Source organism: Perissodus microlepis, chromosome 11, assembly GCF_051167445.1.
Source record: "Perissodus microlepis isolate ML-2025 ecotype Zambia chromosome 11, ASM5116744v1, whole genome shotgun sequence".
NCBI classification, from domain to species: Eukaryota; Metazoa; Chordata; class Actinopteri; order Cichliformes; family Cichlidae; genus Perissodus; species Perissodus microlepis.
This window is the reverse complement of record NC_140471.1, coordinates 22,355,280-22,381,293: the sequence shown is the minus strand read 5'-3', so window position 1 is coordinate 22,381,293 and position 26,014 is coordinate 22,355,280. Positions and strand designations below refer to the sequence as shown.

General features: G+C 42.5%; 1 protein-coding gene across 2 annotated transcripts; it reads right to left on the bottom strand.

Annotated features, from left to right (window-relative positions):
- Window positions 1-932: 932 nt before the first annotated feature.
- On the bottom strand, window positions 933-21,903 carry zbtb7b (zinc finger and BTB domain containing 7B). Of its 2 annotated transcripts, XM_084943239.1 has the most exons (4): window positions 21,020-21,903; window positions 18,645-18,754; window positions 4,080-5,158; window positions 933-3,958 (listed from the first exon to the last, which is right to left on the bottom strand). In XM_084943239.1, the coding sequence occupies exons 3-4, from the start codon at window positions 5,150-5,152 to the stop codon at window positions 3,331-3,333; spliced, it is 1,701 nt and encodes a 566-aa protein (XP_084799365.1). In that variant the 5' UTR covers window positions 5,153-5,158; window positions 18,645-18,754; window positions 21,020-21,903; the 3' UTR covers window positions 933-3,330. The 2 variants fall into 2 exon arrangements, with proteins under 2 accessions (XP_084799365.1, XP_084799366.1); XM_084943240.1 differs by lacking the exons at window positions 18,645-18,754; window positions 21,020-21,903 and adding an exon at window positions 6,748-11,566.
- Between the last annotated feature and the right edge of the window lie 4,111 nt (window positions 21,904-26,014).

Sequence of the window (26,014 nt, the reverse complement as noted above, 5' to 3'; positions counted from 1 at the left end):
CTAGGTTAAAGAGCAAGGGTGATGATCAGCGAGCAGCAGTATGGCTTCGTTCCGAGAAAGAGCACTGCTGTTTGCTTTGACAGTGTTGATGCAGAAGCATAGAGAAAGTCAGGAGCTGCACCGTGTCTTTGTGGATCTTGTTTGCAGTGGTGATGGACAGGTTGATAAGGTCAGGCAGAAGTTTCTGTGGACTATGATGTTTGCAGATGACATTGTAAACTATAGGGAGAGTAGGGAGCAGGTGTAGGAGATCCCAGAGAGGTGGAGTTATGCTCTGGAGAGAAGATGAATTAAAATCAGTACAAACGAGATAGAATACATGTGTGAATGAGAGGTGGAAGGTGAACATGTGAGGAATAGAGGTAGTGAAGGTGGATGAGTTTATATACCTCTGGTTAGCCATCAAAAAGCAAGCAGTGCACAAGAGAGTGAAGAAGAGAGTGCTGGCAGGATGGAGTGGGTGGATACAAGTGTGAGGGGTGAAGGACAGTAGCAAGAGTGAAAGGCAAAGTTTACAAGATTGTTGTGAGATCTGTTCCAACGTATGTTTTGTAGATAGACTCCTCAAGCTCTGCCTCCTTAGTGCTACTAAGTTGAAGATGCTGATTTTTTTGGGGAGTGACCAGAATGGACAAGATGACAAATGTGAATATCAACGGGATAGCTCAGGTTGAGCAGTTTGGAGACAAAATTAGAGAGGCAAGGCTGAGATGGTTTGGACATATGCAGAGGAAGGACATTAGATATATGGAGCTGCCAGGCAGGAGGAAAAGAAAAGGGCCTAGAGAAGATTCATGGACGTAGTGAAGGAGGATATGCAGAAGGTTGGTGTGATAGGAGGAGGATACTGGGGATAGGGTGAGATGGGGGCAGATATGGAAAAAAAAAATAGTAAAAAAGTAAAAAACAAAATAACAGTAACACAGAAACACCAAGCTTAGATATCTTTATTTATTCTCTTTACAATAACTGAAACAAATCTTGGGAAAATGAATTCATATCACTGAGAAGGTCCACTAAAAACCGAAAGACAAAAATGTATCCCTGATAGCGGGGTCTCTGCTCAGACTGTACCCCATGTCCCTTCACCGAAGCCAGGAAAACAAAAAACAGCTCACATAGAAACTCACACTTCACAGCTGGCATCAGTTAAACCACATTCATTCACAAAGCTCCGACTGGGAGTACCAACACCCTTCATGCCCAGTACCAACCGTCATACTGCCATTCCAGTAAGACTGGTTCTAGTAAGGCCAGTAGTTTACTGTCACTACTCGTATTCACCTACATTTTAATTCATTCATTCGTGGTTTAAACATCAAACAACTTGATATAAAAGCAAATATGAAACTACTGGCATTACACAAGTATGAAGAGTGTCAATCACCCTGCAGCACCAGTTTCTTCCCATTCGATATTTTATTTAATCACTTAGTGCATTGCTCAAGATTTCCTGAGAATAGTTGCAGCACAAAAAAACAAAAAACAAACCAAAACCTAAGGCAACTTCATCCCAATATATATATACGTATATATTATATTTGACAATATCTGTACTAATATACAGGAGGAAGCATGTGGGTTTTAAAGAAGTATTCTCTAGTTGAATCACAATTTTTTAAATGGTAGTAAGTGAGTGAATGGAAAAGATTTTAAAGGAAAATAAAAGAAAAAAAGCTTGAAGCTCCAAAATCTCTTAGTGCAAAATAAACTGGAAACAGAGAAAAGGTTTCACTACAAGGAAAAGAGCTGACAGTGCACACAAGGCCAGATCAGCGTGGCTGATACAGCAGGCTCTGAAAATGCAGATTTCAATGAAAGTGAAAATAAAAACAAAAACGCTGTCACTTCAAGCAATTGATGGTTGCATCACACCCCGTGAAGATTCTGCTCCAGGTAAAGGGTGATAAAAAGCTTTTGGTCAAGAGCGAATGAACTGAAAAGACAACGGCCCCCTTTAGGCCGATCTGTAAGAACTGCCATGCAACAACATGTGATACAGTACCATACATGTTGAGTTAACAACTGAAGAGCGTGCTGAAAAGTCCGTTTACGAGGGAGGGTTTCAACCCCTGATACTGCTGTTCCCTTCTCTCTGGAATGTGCCTGTGTTATGGAACCTGATGGGGTTAAATGTGCAAAGAATGCATTTGAGGATGAATGGCCAAAAAAAACAACAAAAAACCCAAAACAAAGACACTGCCTGTAAAAAGGCTTTGAGGTGTATGGAGACCACAAGGAAAGATTTTTAGCGTAATGCAGCTTGGATGAGGAGCGGATCAGATCTGTGTCCAACCCTCTATTTGGTCTTACAAAAGAGTTTGAGCGGAAGAACCTTAATAAATATCAATAAATAAATAAATAGAGAAAGGGCGTGGGGGCACGTCGTCTTCGATCAAAGAACCCGAGTGAGTGCATTGGAAGACTTTAGTCCACAGCTTCTCGGGAGTGGGGGGAGAATTGTCTTTACCATTTATCAGCATCAACTCATTGACCCAGACTTTGTCTCTTTTTGGTCAGGCATTTAACACAGAGCTCTGCAGCTCTTAAACACTCAAATATAGAAGCAGGTTTCCTTCTCATGGCTATCAAAACAGTTGGGAAGATTCTTGCCTTCAAACCCAACATTGGCTACAGTTCACCTCTCTCATCTCCTCTTAAGAAAAACCTAAAATCTTTGGTTTATGCACCAAATCAAAGCTCACTCAACAACTAACAACAAAAAAAAGAAGGTAAGATTATTACTTTCAATGCACAGAAAAAGTCTAATTACTTAGACTGCATTTCCACTGATAACCACCAGAGGACAGGGCACACAAACTCATTGTTGTGATCCAGCTGATATGACTCCTGAAGTGCACCTGAATCAACATATTTTGTAACTAAAATATACATCTTAAACTATCACTCCATGCCGCAGCCCTGGATTTTAGTTTGCATAGTAAAAAGCATCCCAGGAACCACACGTGCACACACACACTGACACACACCAGCTTCCAAAAATAAAATCAAGACATAAGAAACAGCTCAAACCTAAAGTAAATGAAATTAAACGGCAAACAAGAAATACATTTTAAAAGAAAAATTAAATCAAATGCCAACAACCAGAAGACAAACATTTAAAATATCGCAGAAAACCCGTTTTGCAATTTTTCTTTTATTATATTTTTTCATTTAATCTTTGTTTTCTTAAGCGCTCTCTATCGGTGAGCAGCAGGTAATTAGTCCAGCCACCTGAGTGATCTTATTATTATTATTATTTTTTATTGTGGATGTTTTACCACACACGCATACACACACTTGATCAGTCAAACAGACGTTCTGTTTTCACTATTCCTCTTCTTCTGCCTCCTCGTCTCCCATTTCCTCTTCCATTTCCTCGGCCCACCGGTCGCGATGTGTAGCTGGCGAGCGGGTTCTTCCTGCATCTTCTCCCTCCGCCTCCCTGCCTGCTCGCATGTCCAGCCCTCGTAGGAAAAGCTCGGGGTAGCTGGCCAGCCTCTGAGACCCAAACTGGGCCAGAGCCTGAAGGGCGAGAGAGTGCTCCCTCTCGATGTCACCTGGAAATATTAGAGGACCGGCGCCGGAGCCACTTCCCCCTTCCAGCATTGTGCGGGGGATGAACGTAGAGGAGTGGGGCTGTAAAGACATAGCCTCCAGATGGTTGGACTGCTCCCTCCTGCCTCCGTCACCGATCTCATCCTCCACCAGCTCAGGCCCACGTCTGGGGCGACGCGTGCGTAACTCCAGGCAGCTGTGACCCTTGCGGTGACGCTGGAGGTGGTCCTCCCGGGCAAACGCCTTGTGGCAAAGCGGGCACTCGAAGGGCCGCGCCCCACTGTGGAGGGACAGGTGGTTTTTGAGGTCATAGGAATGCAGAAACCGAGCAGGGCAGTGGGGGCAGGGGTACGGGCGCTCGCCTGTGTGTTTCCTCATGTGGATCTTCAACTTATCATTGCTGATGAAAATAGAGCAGAAGACAAAATCATGAAGAGGTAGAAAGAGTTAAAAAAGAATATGATGAAAAAACCAACAACAACCGAGCACATTCTGATTATCGTAGTAAGAAGTTTCTGTACCGGGTAAAGCGGACTCCACAAGCACTGCACTGGAAGGGTTTCTCTCCAGTGTGCGTCCTCATGTGTCGTGGCAGTTTTCCTGCTCCGTGGATGATCTTCTGGCAGACAGGACATTGCTGTGGGGTCTGAGACTTCCTCTTTCTCCCCCCTCCCACTACTGAGGGGGCTGCACCACGATCAGCTACAGAGGTAGGCATGGAGGTGCTTCCCATCAGCATACCATCTTCGCCCAAACCCTCAATCTCTTCATCCCCTGACAGCTTGTCATTTAGGGGCGGTATGGGAGGTGGGTGGGCTATACGAGGGCGGTCTTGTAGCCAATAAGGGAGCCCTCCGTTTAGTGTAGCCCCTCTGCCAGGTTCTCTAATCTCTTTAGGATCTCCGTTCTGGCCAGGCGTGAGGCGAAGCTCGTGGCGTTCGGGGCTAGGAGGCTGAGTAGAAGGCAGAGAGCGGAAGCTGTCGGATGCAGGTGAAGGATGCGAGATGGGAGAAGCAGGCGGCGGGTTCAAAGGTGAGGAGTTGATGTTGTGATATGGCCCAATCTTTTTCACCTTTTTTCTGTCTGTTTTTCTTCTGGAGGCCTTCTCTATTACCCTCTCTCCCCCTACCATTCTATCAGTAGCTGTGTGCTGAACTCTCTGCTCCTCTGCTGCCTCCCCCTCTGCCTCTGCCGTCTCCCCCAGGATGTCTCTGCAGGCGTCAGCTACACACTGGATGCCCAGAAGCTGAGCCCCTCGCAGCACATCTCTCATCCCAGAGCTGGGGATCGTCAGAGTGGCAGTGTAGGCGAACTCCAGCAGGGCGTCCAAGGCGTCTGGTGCCACACAGTCCAGCTGGCAAACGCTGAAACCTCCTCCGCCCTCGCCGCCCGCTTCTTCTGTACCAAACAGTCGGCGGAAGTACAGACTGACGGCAGCCATGACCGAGCGGTGCGTCGGGTAGCGTGCCCCGCGGGAAGTCAGGGTGAGGTCACACAGGAGCCCTGTCCTCCTCTGGTCATTGAGGTGGGACAACAGTTCATTGCTGTGCTCTGGGAAGGGAATCCCAATCAGCCCGTCCTCTCCTGGAGACATTGCCACCTACATGAAAGAAAGGTAATTCAATTTATGTGCGGAAGCAGAGGGCTGAGCAAATTACAGGCTCATTTTTTTTTAAAGAAAGACACGTTACTGCTGTGTAGTTTCTAAAAATAAGAGACCATCCTTCACGGAGTCATACTTAAATCTCCCAAAAATAAATCTCGAAGTGTCACTGAGGCTAGGATTCCCCTTTCACCTGACGTACAGTTTAAACGGGGATCAACAACAACAACAACTCTGCCTCATGATCCTCCTCGCCTCACTCTCCCTGTGCTTTTGATCCAGGTTACTAAATCAGGAGGTGGTGATTTTTGGTGGATGTCGAGAGGTCGGGGCATTTGAGAAAAAGTTCAAATGAAGGCAACTGAATGAGAGCTAAATGAAATACAAAAATCAAGAGGAAGCAGAAAAATAAAATCATGTGTGACACGGTGGAAATATGAAACAAAAACGACAGTGAAGATGAGGAAAGGACAAAAGGTTACGTAATGTGCTGTAGGCGTCGTAACGAGAGGGCAGTAGGTTAATTCGTGTGAAACCCTTATAGCATTAGCTGATTGAAATAAAATATCAGGTAGAGAGGGGCTGATGGAAGAGAGAGAGAAGGAAAAAACCCAAGCAAGGGAGGAAGTGACAGGCTAGAGTGGGTGAAAGGGGGAGTACCAGTGAAAGAATGAGGAAGGGAAAAAAAAAAAAAAACAGTAAGAGAATTATAAGCTTTAATAAAGACGAAAATAATCTGACGTCAAATACAAATTTTTAGAGTTGCAACAGGTCCATCGGTGACTCTCATAACGTGGTCTTTGTATTTTGTCTTTTAAAAGTGGCGTGAGGATATTTTAGAAACCAGTTTTTCGACAAGAAGTATGAGCGGTGGGTTGAACGTAAAATCCCGTAATGAACGTCAAGCAAGGACAATGACTTTCTTTATTTCCCTTTGTGAGATGTGACAGTAATAAGACCCAACAACTCCCTTCTTTGGATCCCTAAGCTCGCACCTCACCCTGTCCACACTGTACCTGGTCGACAATATGTCTTCACACACCTGAGCAGACCAGATTTTCCACAAACAACTCACCCTCCAGATTCCCCCTCCCTGCCCTTCGTCTCCCTCCCATAGCAACTGGCAGCCCCCTGGCCATCCAATAACAGTGTTCACACGGTGCCCAGAGGGCTCTGCTCAACAACAGTACATCCACCTGACTAACCTGCTCCAAAACACACCCTATTAAACACACACGTGCATGCACAAGAGCACGCAGGCACACACACACACACACACACAGAGTACACATGAGCACTTGCACACATAGCGTGCCAATCTGTGGCTCCCCCCACCCACCATTGTTAGATTTAACCAGTTATGTGATGATCTTAACGACAGGCTATTTAAGTCACGCAGAAATGCACCCCACCCATTCAACAACGAGAAAATAAAATAAAAGTACAGGCAATTAATGAAATGCCTATCAAGAACCTGCCGGTACCTTTCTGCAAACTTTGTGGTCCTTTTGATTTCTCAAACCGTCTCTTTCTCGTGCGAAGGTGAGAGGACCAACCCCCCCAGAGGTCGTAAATGTTAGTCCTACCTTCCCTTTCTTTATGGGCATGGGGACCGTCAGCTGGAGACGAGGCAGCGTCTGTCTCACGGCTTCCATCTTTTCGTTCTTCGCAAGTCTTCTCCTTCACTTTCCTCCTCGCTCTTTCTTTCTCTTTCAAAACCACTCTTTTTTTCCTATTTCCTCCTTCCTTCAGATGTGCAGACAACTTAAAAGGTCTGATCTCTTTGTCAGAAGTCGGGGTTAAGCGTTCATCCTTGGGGATGTCTACCTCGTTCGCACATTCTGTCACTCACTCTCCTTCCTGTCGTACCAAAAGAGGGTGCAGGGTGACGAAGACACATTGAGAGATACCCCTCCCCCCCAAAGTCGCCTACGCGCCCCCTCTCTCCAAAACCCAACGGCCCATTTTCCGAACACTTTCCGATAAACATAATCTTCCTGCCGTCCCCTCCCTGTTCACAAGTACGAGGCCAACAGGTACGTGGATCGCAACGCGGCTAAGGTTATGGCATCGCTGCGGTTGCTGTGCATTAATACCCATCCGGCTTCAGACCATGCACATTAGTACAACTACTTTCGCAGGAAGGAAATAAGCACATGCAACCAAAACCATGTGAAATGTAAAAAAAATAGAAGAAAAAAGTATTTTTTGGTAAAATCAAAGAACGCAAAAAAACGAACAACCGTGTAAGAACCAAAATCATATTGGCATTGTGAGTCATATTAAAACAGTGAGGTAGGTGCAATATGAGAGTTAAACCATATCACATTGCACCACTGAGACAAACTGGTGCAAAGTGCTCTTCCTTTGAAACTTAGGCGTGTTGAACGTCACTGGGTACTTGTCAGAAAATACCACCAAAGATTCTGTTACAAATATTTACTAATATTTCTGAAGCCAACGCACTTGTACAAAGAATTATCTCGCTGAACTTGAGGCATCAAGGACGACATGTAGGGCCAACTGCTGATATAGAAGAGTGAAGACGTTCAGACGGCCTTCTCAATTTTTTTTTTTTTGTTTATTTGGACACCTAACTTTTTCTTTTAAATTCACATTTCTCAGACTTGGGATGTCAGACATTTTCAGATTATTACAAATGAGGGTTAGCCGCTTTTCCTCGTCTTAGATTCCTGCAAACTGAATAAGTTTGACTTTTAGAGCATGTGCTGGACAAAGAAGGATAAAAATGTCCCTTTTGCAACATCCATTTTTCACAGTTTCCTGAAATTTTACGGACAATTCTGAATTTGTAAAATAACGTTTAAAAAAAAAAACATTTTAGGCCATCATAGAACAGATAATGAACAGTGGAAACTAAGCAGATAGGATACTGGAGCAGAAAATTGTGTTCAAACAGCTCCATCACTGGTAATCACTCCATTAAAATCAGATTCTTTATTTTAAAAAACACAGAGCACACAGTGTAATATTTGGAAATGCTTCTCAGCAAGCAAAAAGTCACTCAAAAAACAGAAATTGAAGCCCTGCAGAAAAGCGAGAGACAAAGGGGTTTTGGTAGGAGCAAACAACGGTGCACATTAAATTTCCGGCACAGGGGAGAGAGAAAGAGAGAGAAAAAAAAAAAAGAGCATCATGGGAGGTTGGTGGTTCAAGCTTGTTATTTTAGGCATATTCCTCAGAACACAGACGTATTCGGAAAATAATAAGATTGCATAGAAGTTTCAACGATTCCCATCAATTTTCTGTCTGCCTGTGAGTCACTTAATACTGACACATTATGACATGCACAGCCACAAACTACACACTCTTCGTGTCTCCCCCCCTTCTCGTTCCTTGTGACTTTGTTTCTGGTTGTTTTTGCCGCTTACGAAGGACATGTCTGCATAAGTTGCTGAATCTTGCAACACATTGTAACTAATGTTAAACCAGCCCACAGGCTGATACCACAAACACATATTGTCATGCACTTGAAAGCTTCCAAGCAAGTGCTCAGCTATTAGCCTAACTCTTAATAACTGTCACTCTTAGTTTATTCATGTTAAACAGGACTTGTTACCTTAAAAGTCAAATAAGTGATAGGACTGTTTGCCTTTAGGCGTGTCTTTGAGCGTCACTCTTACGCTCGCCAAAACACACAAATAAAGTGAGCATGCAAAGTAGATAAAAGTCAAGTTTTTTAACCCATGGAATTTTGGATTGTGTTGATTTTCTGTACATTTAATGCGACAGATGTTATCTTTCCAACAATTGTATCTCATCGCTTTCTTAGTTTTTTTGTTCTCACCTCCTACTCTTTGTCGACGGTGGAGGAATGTACCACCTCTGCAACTTTACGGTTTCCTCATCCCTTGCTTTCATTATGTGCACACTCTTCCTCTCTTTTAACAACAAAGATCTATTTGTTTATTTAAATATACAGATGACAACTTCAAATCATTTTTTGGGTCTCCATCTAACTGCGAGGCCACTGGTCAAAAACCTGCAGGTTATACGAAATGTATTTTTTTTAAAAAGAAGAAGAAAGAAATCAAAGAAATGTGGAGGATCTGCCGTGGATTTGCTTTTACTGAAGAGGAAATGGAAACTTAAATCCACAGTTACTGTCCACCAGCTCAACAGAAAGAGAGAGCAGTTTGTGTGGAGGCCAGGAAAACGACAGCTGCAGGATTGACCGAACCTGCTCACAAAGATTTACTCTTCAGTATAAAAGCAGCTTATACTATCCATCGACTATATGGTGAAATCCCACTGCACACACAGAGAGCGTGTGGTAACTGGAACTAGAACTGTTGGTATTATTTTTATGGCTCCTATTTTCCGTTAAAGGCTGTAAGTTTTCCCAGTCCACCTCAATTATATCAGGCTCCAGCACTAAGGGGGAAAATATGACTTTATACCAGTCACAGAAAACTGTGGCTGAGAGAGGGAGAAGGAGAAAAGCTTTTATGAATTCTGATGTCAGATGTTTTCCAGAGTGGCCTGCTCGTGTGTGTGTGTGTGTGTGTGTGTGTGTGTGTGTGTGTGTGTGTGTGTGTGTGTGTGTGTCTGTCCATGTTGGTTAATATGAGCACTTGTGGTGTTGTGATGGCTTTCTCAGTACTCACGCTAGCAGACGGACAAGTTTATGGATTGATTTTAGAGTTTTACAAAGTCGTTAGGTAAATCTAAATTGGAAGAAAGGCTTAAGAAAAATTGTGCGACAGTTTTGAACGTGGCTATGTGCAAAACGTTTGTGCTGTTCAGTGACTCGACGGGAGCACACAGATGCGTTTCAGCGGCTCTGAATAAATTATTATAAAATGTCCTCGTTACAGACGGAGTTTCTGTATGAAATGAAATTCCTCCTACAGAGACACACAGTGACTAAGAAACAAACACGTGTACAAGTGTTTTCATTCATATAAAACCCCGTATTTAGCGCAAAGTTAATCCAAACCACAACAAAACAAATCATGATGCTAAACAACCTCTGCCACAAAAACAACAAAACAACAACAAAGCAGCCAAACACATGAAAAATAAGATTCAAATTCATACCGTTTCTCCTCCACACACCTCGTCCGGCTCACACCAAGTCTCTCCTCTGTTTGACAGACTGATCTAAAGGGTTTAGAAAGATTTCAACCTTTTTTTTTTTTTTTTTTTTTACACCTTACTTTTTTGGGGGTAATGACTTGAATGTGGTACTGGTACACCTTCGCTGAGGAAGAGTAGGGGGAGGAGGAAACGTGGGGGGGATGAGAAGAGATGAGAGTATACACACATAATGTCTGCCAAACCAGAACCGCTGCTTTCAGCCAGGCTAAGCGCTCTCAAAGGCATTACAGGGGCGCAAAACCTGCACATTTGGAGTGACAATTGTGTCTAAAACTGCATAAAAAGCAAAACTAAACAGACACAGGCAGGTCTTCTAGTAAAGCAGCTCGTCCCTGCTGGGAGATAAAACACAAACTCCACCTGCTGTGTGTCCCAGCAGTTCCCTCCGGACTGAACATTTGCATCCCACCAGGAGATATAAAAACAGACGCAGCGAGGGGGGTGAATTTGAATCGCCATTTGAATTTGTCAAAGACAAGACTTGAGACACCATCATGATAATTACAACGATTGCAACCTGCAATAACTGAAGAGGAATTTAGAAAAAAAAAAAGAGAAAGAAAAAAGAGAAGTCCTCTGAGTTGATGTTACTCAGCAAAGTTTGTTCTTTCTTTATTTAAGAGTGCCCCTGCAACCATGCCCTCCTCTGTCCTTACTGTAACTGGGGCGTTATGATGTGTGTGTGTGTGTAAAGTGTGACGCATGCGCACGCTGTGGTCTTAGTTCCAAGAACACATTACATTATTCATTTGGTTGGCAGAGCGAAGGCCCTTATCCCCTCGCCCTCCCACACCACAACACTCCACTGCGAGCTACAACAGCAGCAGCCGGTTTGCATGCCAGACCTGAACGCCGGTGTGAATCTGCTGGAGGATTATCAGCTTATCAGCACATGGGGCAAGACATTTGGGTGCACATATACATTGTGTAATATCCACCAGCTTCTAACCTGACATCTATGGGAATAAAAGGCTTTTATGTTTCCCTTTACCACATAACAGTTATGCATCCAAAGGCTCTATACTGAAAACCTTTAACGAATGACATTACAGTGTGCAAGGGACAAAATGGTTGGCTTTTGAGGAATAACTGCTAGAAAGTCATGGTTTTATTTTGAAAATATTATTTTGTTGTAACTTAGAATGGCTAGCACAAATCCTGTTTCCTATTTTTATAGTTTAATGTAATTTTATGGAAGCATCTATTTGATATCTGGAGGAGAAGGAAATGAGGGGATGCCTCTAAGACTTTCAAACATTTTTAAATGTGTAATAAAACTGTAAAAGTGAACTAAAAGTGTAGTAAGATTTAAAGAACACAGAACATTGGAAGATACGATTTAGTTATGATTAGTTTAAAGATTGGTTTAAAGTACTTTAAGTTGAACTTTACAAGTTTTTCCATTCTGAATCATTTTCTAAAGCAGTTTCAATTTATTTCTGTAAAAAACAAAACAAAAACAACAACAAAAAAAATTTGGTGCGTATTTTCTTTGCCCGAAATCAGCCTTAAGTCAAATTCTTCTGTTTGTTTGCCCCAGTTAAAGAAGGAGACGGAAAGGAGAAATCAATCTGAGGTTGGAAGGAAAACGGTCTGAGATTTGAGAAGAGGCAACAAAAGTTAAAAAAAGGAACATGAGGGAGGTATGTTTTCTAAAAACACACATGTTCTTAGAAATCAAACAAGTGTAAGGAGGGTATGGGGGAGGAGAAACACATGAGAGCGAGTGAGTGAGTGAATGGGGAGTGGGTGTTGAGATACTCTGAAAGATAAAGCAGAGAGGAGGTTAAGACAGGAAAATCTAGTCCCAGCCTCGAACAATCTGTGTTAGCGAAGAGACATGAAACAAGAGTAGAGAGAGTTAAGTTACAAGGGGTGGAGGGGAGGAAGGTGGAGGGGAGGAAGGTGGAGGGGGAGGAAGGGGGGGGACAGAAAAAGAGAAGGGAGAGGAGCCATGACATGAAGACTGGGAGGTAAACAGAGCGATAGAGCAAGAGGTGAACACATGCACGCAGCCACAGGAAGTCGCCGAGTCCTTGCAGGTGTATGCGTTTGCGTGTGTGTGCAGATGTCTGAGGGTAGCAGCCACCTCTATCATTAGCATCACCAAAAGGGAGTTTCACCCTAAGATGGAGAAAATGCACAGATGTGTGAGAGAGAAAGTAGGCATGCTGACAGAGTGGTTTCACACTCTGCTCTCCCCCTCTTTTAGCTCCTTATCTGGTCAGCAGTTTCTAGCCCCAGAACTCCACAGCTGTGCGTGTACGCTGAAACATCAAGGTGTGTGTGGGCGAATTAAATGCCGCACCCTGCGTCAATTAATAGGCAAAAGCAGGAAATGTTATCTTATTGAGTGTGTGTGTGATTTCTTATATCTGATGAGTCGAATTGAGCTGATGAAGTTGAGGAATGTTTCCACTGAGAGAACGACGACATGCGATTGCATGTGAAAACAAGAAAGAAAAAAAAACAACAAAAAAAACGTCAGACATACAGAAATGTATCAGTTAGCAGGAGTGTTAAAACATGCCAATCAGGTAGAGCAAATGAACTGTGTAGGCGTACTGCACCCGGTGCAGTAACTGTGGTCAGAAATCAACCCGACATCTTCACAGTTAGTTTGAGATGAGAAATCACATGGAGAGTTTAACAAAAAAGTGTAAAAATAATATATATATATATATATATATATATATATATATATATATATATATTTATTGTGTTCATTTTTTACATTACCTGAGAGAATATTTAAATTAGGTACAGTAGAAGAGTTCATTAGCAACTAGGAAGTCACTTTTCAGTCATACTTTCAATCGACGCTAGTGCGATACTGCAGCGTAATTGGGGCTAAAAAAAACTGTATTATAAAATAAATATGTTTTATTTGCAAATAGATTAAAGTCCCCCAGCTGCTTAAATTTTAAACTAAAAAAAGAAAAAGTGGCAAAAATTTTAATCCAGAAACAATACAATAAAATATTTAAATACACTTTTTCAATACATATGCAATATACTACAATGATACACACACATATTTAAAATACATCTATAATCATTTTCCTAATTTTTTTATGTTCTGCACACACAGGTGTATAAGAGGATGTCTGTCAACAGGTTTATAATATAAGAACTAACAATGTAAATCAGTTTCAATAACTGGTCATGGCTTTGAAAAGCAAGTACATATACAATATATGTACTGTGAAAATGATAGAAATAACATGCTTGTACATGTGTTGTAATATATCGTGATAATAAGAAGAGTAATTTAAAAAAGTAGTATTTTTAGAGTTAGACACTCGCTCTGTGTTGTATTTTTTAGGGTAATTAATTGGCCAGAAAAAAAGAAAAAGAAAAGGCAAAAAACAATTCACAGTTTTGTAGAGGTACAATAAAAATATCGTTATGAGTTCTTTATGTGTAATAATCACACATTTAACATCTAAATTCCCGTCAGTCTCCCTGCACATTATACTCGACATCTCCAGTTCTCTCCTCGAGCTAAATGAAAACTAACTTGTCCTGCTCGATACTCCTCATGGAGCCGCTTATAATATAATGCCCGACTGAAGCTTTCAGCCTTGCCGTGCAGGATATAAAATTATATTCATAAGATTGCTGGGGAGGTTTCACCATGTGATCAACCTAATGCAGTCAAACACGACCCCATCACCACCTGTGCTGCAGAAATTACTGTAGACCTGAGCCAAAAACCTTTTTTTAAACATTTTTAAAATAAATTTTGGTGTGTGTTCAAGTGGGTGCTTGAGAATGTAACAGCAGTGGTAGGTGGAGCAGGTGAGGTGGTTTTGGAGATGGCAATCAGTAGATGGGGCAAAAAGTTACGTGAAAGTATTCAGCAACATATTCTTGCGGTACTTTTAAGTGAAATGCTGCTCCCCCCCTCTTTTAAGGGGGGTTCTTGAATCGACTGAAAAACCTAGATTAGCACTCAATATTGTTTCCAGGCATGTGTGTAATTGTGGGTCCATTACATTAAAGTTGTCAAAACAGTGGGAGGGTCTTAACAGCTTCTGTTGTCCTGCACAAATGAACTCCCACTTCAGAGGAAGATGTTGCAAAAGGGCTGAACACACACACACACACACACACACACACACACACACACACACACACACACACACACACACACACACACACACACACACACACACACACACACACACACACACACACACACACACACACACACACACAGAAGTGTTGCAAAAACTAACTGATCCTGATCAATTTCCTCTTCCTGTGCTTTATAAAAAAAAAATGGTCGACCACTAGAACAGATGGAGAGATAAATGAAAGACAAACACACGAGAAATGATCGAGAAACGGCTCAGGGGAAGATTAGACTAAAAAAATTTTTAAAAACAAAACAAAACAAAACAAAACAAAACAAAACAAAACAAAACAAAACAAAACAAAACAAAACAAAACAAAACAGGTGAACGCTGCCAGACTGGTAGAAATGAAAAGAAAGAAAGACGACCAAAGGATATGACCAAACAATGTGTCACTTTCCTGACAAATTGGCTCAACTGTATGGGAAGAGGAGGAGGCCGCTTGTATTTACTGTAACTACAATCCCTGAAATATTATCAGAACTTCAGCCCAGCATCAGGGAGGGCTTTACCGTTTAGCTGACTGGTGTACAACTGCAACACCCACTGCTGTGGTATCAGAAACCAGGCAAGAAGAAGAAGAAAAAAAAAAGAAAGAGAGAAAACAAGAACTTTAACTGCTGATCAAATGATCAGTTAGTGAAGCCAATGCAGCCTGAATGACGGACGAACATCTCAGCAAAACTTTGTGGTCCACAAATACTTCTATTTTAAATTGCATTTAAAATAAAAACAATGCAATTCACATTTTAAAACAAAAACTACAAAAACTAAAGTGATTTGATTTTTTCCAGAAGGGATGATGATGTGCAGCCTTTTGGAATGAACGCCTCCATTTGCAGCTGGAGTTCCCCTCTGAGCAGCGCACATGAAAGGGGTCAGTTTCAGCTGCAATGACTCCCTTTGCCTGCACATGTTTGGGTGTTTATTCTCACTTTCCCTGAAGTGTTGTCTCATTGTACCTATTTATGATAACCGCCCGCTCAATGTGTACAGAAACAATTGCACTGTTACTAGAAGAGCTGAATCACGATCACTCCTTCAGTCTGTAGCTTTTGTTTTTTTCCCTCAGGCCCCCCCCTTTTCTCTTTAACTCGTTACAAGAAGAAGAGTCACGGCCACCTGCTCCTTGGTTAACACTAGGGTGGCGTGGGCTGTGAAGCTGGTGGTCGAGAGCAAGGGAGGGCTGTCAAATGCTACAGAAACTCATGACTGAAAAGAGGAAATGGCAGATACATAACTTCCTCTATTGACACAGATCGAGTGGGGGCAAGACTCAACTGTAGTCGCTGCAGACTGGATTACGGACACCATGCAGTCACCCCTGTGTCATTACAGCTTTAAAGTGGAGAAACAACCGCCATATATGGTGAAAATGCGCAACTTGTCTAAAACCATGTATGTTTAAATAGAGGAAACTTCCGGGCACAGATCTGATTAGCGCAGTTACAGTATTGGATTTATTTAAGGATATGATGACAATAAAGAGCTGGATGAAGACACACACACACACACACACACACACACACACACACACACACACACACAAGTCAGAGTGCAGGGCACTACTGAAGGTGTCGGAGTGATGCTGGATGAGAACAAAGGAGACACAAGAAAGAGGGTGAGACACCTTCAGATATCTGGGGCTAAAAAAGAAACCTCGACTTCTTTCAACTCCATCCTCCATCCTCCGTTCTCTCTCTCTCTCTCCCCCCACCTTCCTCCCACTCAGTCGGTTCATATGAAACTGAAAGACCCATGTCTGAATAGGGGGAATTTATATGGGCTCACATGCCCTAATTAAAGCATTTCCCAGAACTGTGTGCATGCATGTATCAGAGTGTGTGCATGTGTGTGTGTAGGTCTGTGACTGTCTTCCTCGCCTGACAGACCACTCAATGTCACTTCCCTTTATACCCACCCTTTCACGGACACATGGTAGTCACCAGTCATACTCTAGCAAAGCAGTGGTCACATGAATTGTCACACCAACTTGCCCACCACACACACACACACACACACACACACACACACACACACACACACACACACACACACACACACACACACACACACACACAGTCACATGATAAAGTCATAAACAAATTCAAACCTAATTAAAATTAACCTTCAGTCCAGATAACTATACATAACATATAGGCATTTTCATGCTCCAGCTTCCTTCAAAGAGGAGTGTTCTCTTTATAGCTAAACATATAACATGTAAACAATACATCATGCATTTTATTAATATACATTTTACTTCCTATGACAGTTAAGAGGAAGGGAAAGTTGACAGAACTGCAGCTGTTTTAAAGGTAAAATTCAGTGGGATTTAAACACCAGCGTTATCTAGATGACGTTGAAACACAGGTAAATATGCACCGAGCGTGGCTGGAACTGCACTTCATACAGCACAAATGTTGGTAGGTTTGTGGCATCTTGCTGACATTGACAGGAAACTCTAACATCTTCATTTAAATAATAATCAGCATCAGTAATCTGGTCATGAGATCTTCATTTTAGAGCTCAGCTTTCTCAGTAGGTGGATCTGACCTTACGCTGTCAGAAGGCATATCAAAAATATCCATTCATTACATGGTTTGTTTGCTAATCTCAATTTCACGATCGCAACTGGAATAATCATTTAGCTTTAGAAAAAAAAAAGAATGAATAAGATTCATGTCTCTCGTTCCATTTTAATTGCATGTTTTTAAATTAGCCAGCATATTGTTGCCTGAAGCTGAAGGAGCCGCTAATCCTCGAAGACTGCGTCCTCCGCTATGTGATTATGTCTAACATTACTGTTATGATGTCCTTAAAGCTCCTTTGTGCTTATTTCCCAACAACAAAAACTTATAAATATCATCAGCCTGGTTTAAAAACATGAGGGTTTATTTTTGGCATTATTCCTGAGCCATCTTTAAAAGCCAGTAGAGCATCCGCAGCCAACAAACCACAGTGGAGTTAACTTCCAGGTTGCCTATAAAATATTTAACTGTTTGACCACTTTATTCAGCTCATATTTATTCCAAGGACACGGATGCTTTCACGATGCTGCTCCCAGCCCACCAAGACCAGTGTTTCCAGAGGATACCCCTCACACACACACACACACTCACACACACGTTTGATTTAGTAAAGCTCATATGTTTGGCTGATATCGCACAAATTAGTCATGTATGTATTACTCAGCGTGGTAAATGAGTGCAAATGGAGCTCTGAATAAGCGGCACTGATAATATGACATTTTGGTGGCGATTAAATAGCAAAATCCATTTTAAATAAATATATTTTTATTAAATAATTCTGTGTAATAGCATATAATTTGTTCAGAATTACATTATTACTTTTTAGCAAGCTACAGGATAAGAAACACTGCTAAACCATGTTGATTTAATGTCGCTGTCTAATTCATCTATGAGCTTGCAGGGGAGCTAATTAATATAACTGTACCATATGCCATCAAGATGTTTTTTTTTTTAAAGTCTAGCAGGGTGACACCGTGTAGTCACAACTTTTGAATAACATTAGGAGAGACGTGCATCCTGAAGTTACAGGAAAATCAGTTCCTGAGGTGACCTTATAGGCACTGACGCAAGCTCCTTTCACACTCTTCACACAATTGCTTTTGTGACTCAACACCACACACACAACTTTTATGTCCTGCAAGTGTTATCTCCACTTGTACTGTTCATTTCCGTCTACTCCTTGACGCACAATTTCTTCTCCATTGCTGAGGGCGGCCATTCGAAACAGGTGTTAAGACCTTGGCTTTCAAATATGCTTGGATGACACAACAACATTTCAAGATAATCGTTTTCCCATTACACGGTAACGCACGGCTGCCTGACAGCATAAGTGTCGGGAAGACGGAGCAAGTGAGTGATATGCAGACAAAAGCCTCAGTTTTGCTCATCTGCCGTCGCTCTGCAGCCAACAGCTGCTGCTGGACTTTCCGTACCCTGCTTGAGTAGGTTATGTGCCACATGCTAGTCAACAGTATTTTTCACACCTATTGGTAATTGCTTCAATTTCTCACCTTAAAGCTGAGATTAGGATCATTCTGTACCTGCCCACTTTGTGTTGCTACTGATTATTTCACCCGCCTGAAATCTATTGACATTTTGTGGTCTCCAGTTGCCACATAAGTGCTAGTCTCTTCCTGAGTGTACACGTGTTTACAGTGTAAGTCATATTATAAAAAGGTGCGAGATTCCTACCTCCAGTCCATAAACCCAGGAGAAGATGGGTTCTTGCTTTCTGTTCTTTCTCCTTTGCACGACCCCTTACTCTTTGGTTTTTTGCTCAGAGGTTTGCAGATGTCATACACCTGAAAAAGAAAAAGATTTTAATGCTTGAATTATCAAATTGAAAGATGCAGTAAAAAAAAAAGAAAAAAGAAAGAAAACACACAAACCAGCTGTCCTCTCTCTCTGCTATACACCCCTTCCTCCAAACGAACAGTTGTTATGGACTAGAAAAATGAGTGTACAGTGATTGTTGGCTTCACACACAATTTAAACTTCTTCTTTAAACCAAAGCTGTGTCTAAGTTTCACTTTTTTTAATACTGCTCTGTGCTACTCTTTTGATCTGGTTTATAAAATACCTGTGACTGGTTTCCTGTCATAGTTTAGATTTTCTAAAGGCTGAAAACGAAGTCCCGAGGAGGTGCAGGAGTGTAGCGCTCTCTCTCAGAGCACTTGAATTACAGTGTGAGAGAGGCTGTTATTGATTTTTGCCCAATAATGTCAAAGAACACAATGCCTGGAGCTTTAATTTGATTGTTACCTTTAACTAAAGGGTGTGCGAACAAAGAGAGGAGATGTGATCAACTGATAAAGAAAAACACAAGGTGCTGACTAACTAAACGACGCCCGTTTCGTTTTTGTTTTGTCAGATATGTTGGGTTAGCTATGCTGCATGTGGATAAGCACACACACACACACTTGCACACCCACAAGTTATCATATGATGCACCAGATGTAATTTGGAGTGGAGTGGGGAGTTCTTGTAGAAGAACAGAAAAAGAAAAATGCACCGACAGAAACCAACTGCTTCCTACTTTGACTTCTTCGGAAAAGAAGTTCTCCAACTGTAAGTAGGGTTGGGAAAGCCCACACACAAATACACACCCCTACACACACACACCTTTTAGATGAACATGATTAGCAACATACCATGTACAAGTAATGAGGGCTTCTTTTTTTTAATGTTCCCAGCTCTCTAACTGAAGGACAGTAAGTATTCATGTTTCTGCAAATTAAGACTAAACATAATGATGAAATGTCCAAGGCTACAAAAAGCAGGCATGCAGACAGCAGGCCAAGATGGAGGTCATGTTAGGACACCAGGAACAAGGGTGGTGGTGGTAAAACACAGATGTCTAATTATGTTGCAGACAAAGTTAGAGCAAACAGAGCTGGCTTTAAGAAATTATTTCAAAACCCTGATGGCTCTTCCATGTGTGGCGTCAACCCAGTGTAAGTGTTAGAAATGCCCCATCACATGATGATGGTAACTGGTTCACAGAGAACACACACACTAAAAGAAAACAGAAAGTACCCAGGCTGTTTTAAGGTCTCCTTCTTGTCTTTTTGCTACCTTCCTTCCCTGGTTTCACAGCCACCCACTCTCACTCCTCAGAGACACAGAGGTGAGACAGAAGGAAGAAAATAAAGAAGCCTTCAGTAACACCTGAGCCTGGGAGCTTCACGGGGCTTTAACTGCCTGCAAGGGCGCCTAAAGATTTAACCAACCAAGCTGCTCACAGCACAGGGAAACCAAACCCAAGCCAGTTGAGCTTGTTAGGCCGGTCTGTCAGAGGGGCAAGTCAGCAACACGGTTACCTCTTCAACGACACACATACAGAAGCCCACTGATATAACAACCCTCCCCACCCATGATGCAGGCTGAAGCCTTAACCTAACATTACAGCCTTTGTAACACAGGATTGTGACAGGATTAAAATAAAACACTGGGTGCGCCGTAGGGATGATGATGATGATGATGATGATAATGATGATTAACAGACCACTGAGGGTGGCTCGTTTAGGCGCAAGAGACTAAATCCAGCAGATCCACTGCACCGCGTGCCCGTGAGTGGCGCAGGGAGGCAGGTGATGTGCGTGAGAACAGGTTATAGGTTTTGGATGTCAGCCGGTGTTCTCGGCTATAATTAGCAGCCCAGTCTCCAGAAATGTACCCGCCGACCCCGCTCCGTGTCGCTCACCTGGCCACCGCCGCGCGCAGACGCACGTAACAAACAGCGGCTGCAGCACCTGCTTCGCCCACCACAAAAACAGAAGAACTGTGAGAGCATGTGTGGCTCTGTGCGCTTCTAAAAGTAAACCGAAACGCTTTTAATAAATGTCGACGGGAGTTACTGAGTAGCCGTGACGTGTTCAGTCCTCCCGTGACCCCGATCAGAAACCGGGAAGGAGGGAGGAGGGACGAAAGCGCCCGAGGCAAGCCGGTGCTGTCACGGCAGAAAAAACAAAACAAAACAAACAAACCATGCCCCCTAAAAACAACATTTACTTTACATGATTGCTCTAGTTTGCTGACATTTCGAGGGCAGACAGGTGAATAGTTACCTGAGTGCCGGTGTGTCACCTGTCCTGGCTCGTCGCCTCCCACCTGACCGGCCTCCACACTTCCTGGATTACTTCGTCCCACCCTGCCGACTTCTTCTACTTCGTATATTTCTTTTTTTATGCTCCCAGCTCTCGCCTCTTCTTCGCCAGAAGGCGGGGGGTTCACCGCTCCTGTCGTCCTCAGCTCGACACCTGCGAGGTTTTCTTACTCGCCAAATTGTGCGTCGGCGTTTTTTTCCCCCTCCCTCGCAGCTCCCTTCTCCTCTTCTCTCTGCAGACCGCCGGCTTTCTGGGCTGCTCTGTCCCCCTGTCTTCTGCCTGCGCTGGCCCACTCCGACTCCCAGCTCCTCCTTTCTGAGAACCAGGAAGCGGCTTGCCCTACTTACACCCAGTCGCGGATTGGCTCTGGCAGGGCTGGAGAGGAGACCGCCGGGGTGGGCAGGGCACAGGGGGAGGGAGAGAAAGGACAAGAGAGGGGTCCGGCTCTGGCGCGATAGGCCAGCAGCGGTGTCTGTCGAGCTGTCAGCGGCGGAGGGAGGAGAAAGGTGGGCAGGTTTGGAGACCCCGCTCCTCCCCCTCTCTCCTCTGGGCATCACCGCGCAAAGGTGAGCAGAGCAAAGTGGCGCTGAAAGCGGATTGAAGGATATCTGCCCATTTGCGCAGGTTACTTGTCACAGGCACGGGTATTTTGAGTCGAAACATCGCCCCCTTCGCCCTCCTCGTGACTCAGCAATATTCCCGAGAAGTCAAGTAGAGGTGACCAAGGGGATGGAGCAGTGGAAGTCAGCCAAGAGAAAGGGTACCAACTCCAGTTAAAGGCAAGGGCAGATGCTGATCGATGATTCAAGTTAAACGGAAACGAATATGATAAATGAAACTCGTATAGAGGATGTGTCACATCCAATGTGGTGTCTACAAAGGGCAACTGTTAAAGGGACTTTTTTAAAAATGACTTTTGGTGAATCGGTGAATCAGTTAAGAGAGAGGAGAAAAAAGGAAGTATACGCTATAATCTGCTAAAGTGCAAAACACAGCAACTCATTTATGAGTTTTTTTTTCCAGAGAAAGAACAGTGGGGTATATTTTTTTCTTTGTGTGTGTGTGTGTATGTGTGTGTTTGTGTGTGTGACACAGCCACAGACGCTAAAGAGCAGCCTCATTTCCCTACTGAACTTTCAAGACTTACGTATAAACCTGCGCCTGGTGTTTGAAGTGGTTATGGGAATCACCTCGCTCTTTCAAAGCTTCAGTCTTGTCCTTGTCTGCTGTAGCTCCCGGAGTGTGTGTCGGTGGGTTTCGTAGTGAAGGTGGAGGAAGTCTATATATATTTTTGTGGTGAACTCTGCGAGCCCACCCATACCCCCCTCCTCCAACCTTAAATCTGTGCTTGTGCTGCGGTTGTGCTACCAGAATAACACGTTACGCGCTACATAAATGCACCTTATTCCCCACCTAGGGCTGCACAGTAGTTCAGAAGCGCAGGATCGGGACCTCCCAAAAGGCTTTTTAAAAAGCTGCTGCTTAAAAAAAATATTTCTATTCTTATTCTACTTTTTCTATTATTTTTAAAAAATTATTACAGTACATGAAGCCCAGTTTCTGAATTTTAGTGTTTTATGTAAAAAAAAAAAAAAAAAAAAAGAAGGGGAAAAAAATGAAAATTTAAAGTGTTCATAAAAAAACCTGTCAGGTGAGATTACCGGATGTTTTTATTGATACATTTTAATGTTTTGGTGTGGTTACAGTGGGGTATTTTATAACCTGACCATATGTTTTGGGTGTACAAACCTTTACAAACTCTCTATGCCAGCCTGGTAGATTTAATAGAAATTCATCTGAAAAAGAGTTTTACTGAGGTGCAAAAATTCCTTGGGTACACCACCAAATCTAGAAACATTCAGAGAAAGCAGTCTGACAAGGCAGCATGAGTCTGAAAGCCAGTAAGATAGACAAGTTGTTTTAATATTGGAGATAACATTAAAGCATAAGAAAGAACGGCCTTTCAGTCCATCTATGTAGGCTGACTGCTGTTACTGTGTTTTATATAATAATGAGGATTCAAATAATCAAAGTTGCCTTCGAAAATAGCCTGTTAGGCTGGTTTGTTTCCAGCAGGAAGACTTCCCTCTGAGTCTATTTCAGAGCCAAGCAGCAATTACAAGTCCTGTTTATCCCCCCGCCTCTATTCACGGCTGGTAATCCAGGCTGGTCTGCCTTTATTAACCTCTGCTACACTCCTGACTCCACACTGTGATCTTCTCTTCACTTCACAGACTCCTGGCTGTCCTGTGCTCACCTGTCACTCTATGAAACATATTCATACTAGTCATATGCAATTATCTCACAGGGGGGATGCTCGTTTTCTACCCCGCTGTACTCACCTGATTATTAGAGCGTCGTCGCCATCTAGTGGTCACTTCACCACCGGCAGGCCCGAGTGTGCTGAACTGAGAGCCTCCAACCAGAAACCTGCTCTGCTTCACTATGTAATTGTGTAAATGTGCTTAGAAGCACGTTTCCATCCACAGCCTCCAGCCTCACACCTCCCTCTCAGTTAAAATGCCAGCACAGATGCGAAAAAGCTGAAATGTTTACAGTCAGACACTCATCCATTTGCTGAAACATTAATGCTGCTTTGTGAGATTCTGCAGGGGCTATTTAAACACAGTGCAAATAATAATAACAAGTGCAAATCCAATACGTTAATGCCTCTTAGCTTGTAGATGTGAAAAATAATTCCCTCTCTGACGCCCACAGAGGCTGAAGTGCTGTTGAAAACCTCTTGGACTCTAATGAGAGGGGAGGGGAAACACATGTGAGAGACAGAAAGTTAGCAGGTGTATCAGTGGGAATGTAATCCGCCCTCATGAAGGCGGATATTCATTTAGTTCCTCTCAAGAGCGGCAGAGATTTAAGTGTCCCCACATTCACAAGCTTAACCTTGGAAGTGAGCGTGCCTGCCCTCTGCGGAGAGGTACAGGATTAGGGTTGGGGATCCATGAGCAGCAGGCAGCGGCAGCAGCAGCAGAGCTAGAGTGGGAGGCAGAAGAGAAACACTTCACCAGTCATTCATCCCACACAGGTAGAGGTTGTACTGCGCAGAGCTGGACCTGAGTCACCAAACCTTCAGTCCTAAATCCTCCGAAATCATGTATGACTCCAAGGTTGAGTCACAGAGGTCAAGTCCAAGTCGGTTCTCAAGTGATACTCTGTGTGCGGATAATCCATCCAAGTAAATCTATTCAAAGTAAAGCAAAATGCTGGTTAGTGGCAGTGATAGGAAGCAGTCGTTGATTTAATTTCTTGAGTTAAATTTAAAGGCAAGTTTCGAGTTTGTATTTTCTAATTTCCTTATCTTGAATATAATAATTTAAAACTTACAATTTACTGACTGTTGTGGTTGGTTTTACACAGAAAAAATGCAGTTATCAAATCCCAATCTGAAAAAGAAACACTTCTTAATTGTTTATGTTTTATACAGCCACTTTATTAGGTACACCTTCCTAGCAGTGGGTTGGACCGCCTTTTGCCTTCAAAACTGCTTTAATTCTTCATGGCATGGATTCAACAAGGTGCTGGAAACATTCTTCACAGATTTTGGTTAATGTAGACATGCTAGCATCACGCAGTTGCTGCAGATTTGTCAGCTGCATGTCCATAATGTGAATCTCCTGTTCCACCACATCCCAAAGGTGCTCTACTGGATTGAGATCTGATGACTGCCGATGCCATTTGAGTACAGAACACATTGTTGTGTTCATGAAGCCAGTTTGAGATTATCTATACTTTGTGACATGGCACACTACCCTGTAAAAAGCAGCCAGCAGAAGATGGGTACGCTGTGATTTGCCACTAAAATCTGAAAAAAAAAACCCCCAAAACAAAACAAAAAAACAAAAACAAAAAAAACCGTGTGAGTTTCTTGCCCCAAAATACTGGTTAGTTTTTTCTAACTAAACGGCACATATGATTCTACCTTCATATTAGCTACAAGGATTTGCTTGTCAGATGTGTCCGATAAAACCTAAACAAGCCTATGTTATTGTTTTTATTTTCTATGTGGTATCTGTTGCATTTCAAAGAATGACCATGTCTAGATCTACCAAAAAAATCCATATTTCTCAGTAGGGCTGAAACACATACCATGATTCATATTTCACATAAAACATTAATAACTTGAGGTTTTTGTTTTGGTTTGGTTTTTTTTTTTTTTTTTTTGGTACTAAGAATCAAAACCTACTTCTAATGAAAATGACATAATACTTCTTTTTTTTTTAATTGGAGGGACATTTTCAATCTACAGTTACAAAGAACAAGTCAACTACAAGACAATTTGAGTTTTAAATTCCATGATTTATGCAAATTATGCTGTTGCTTTCCTGTAAACTGTCTTTCTGGGAGTGTGGTAAAAGCTTTACAACAGCATTTACACCTTTTTGATGGAAAAAAAACACAAGTATAATTGAAGTGTTCGATTAAAAAAAAGAAAATATGGAAAATCTGTGAGACAATCTTTTTGCGTGGGAGTGTTTGCTCAGTCACAGCTCTGAGCATGATTAAACAACAAAACAACAATTATTACTGTGGAGAGTTCACTTTTAACAGTGTAAAGCTTTTTTGTGAAACCCAATTCAGTTCAGTTCAATTTAATTTCTAATGTGCCAAATCACAACAACAAATCAAGACTCTACAATAATACAAAGAAAACAGAGAAAACCATCATATAACCCTATATGAACAAGCGCTTTGGCAATGGTGGGAAGGAAGAACTCCCTTTTAACAGGAAAAAAACATCTGGCAGAACCACTATAACTATAGTTTCTAACAATTTTTAGTTATGAATGTAAAAGTTCTGCTGAAATGGTCCAAAGGTCATGAATTCAAAATAGGTTGAAACCTAAATCAAGTCTGTGAGACTGAACACACACACACACACGCACACGCACACACACACACACACACACACACACAATAAGCTCACAACTCAACACGCTC

What these genes read in the sequence shown, in the direction of transcription:
- zbtb7b (XM_084943240.1), bottom strand. Translation starts at nt 6,816, where the DNA reads ATGGAAGCCGTGAGACAGACGCTGCCTCGTCTCCAGCTGACGGTCCCC. An exon ending in TGCCCATAAAGAAAGGGAAG is followed by an intron (nt 5,159 to 6,747) that starts GTAGGACTAACA and finishes TCTTTCATGTAG; the next exon opens with GTGGCAATGTCTCCAGGAGA. An exon ending in TGTGGAGTCCGCTTTACCCG is followed by an intron (nt 3,959 to 4,079) that starts GTACAGAAACTT and finishes TATTTTCATCAG; the next exon opens with CAATGATAAGTTGAAGATCC.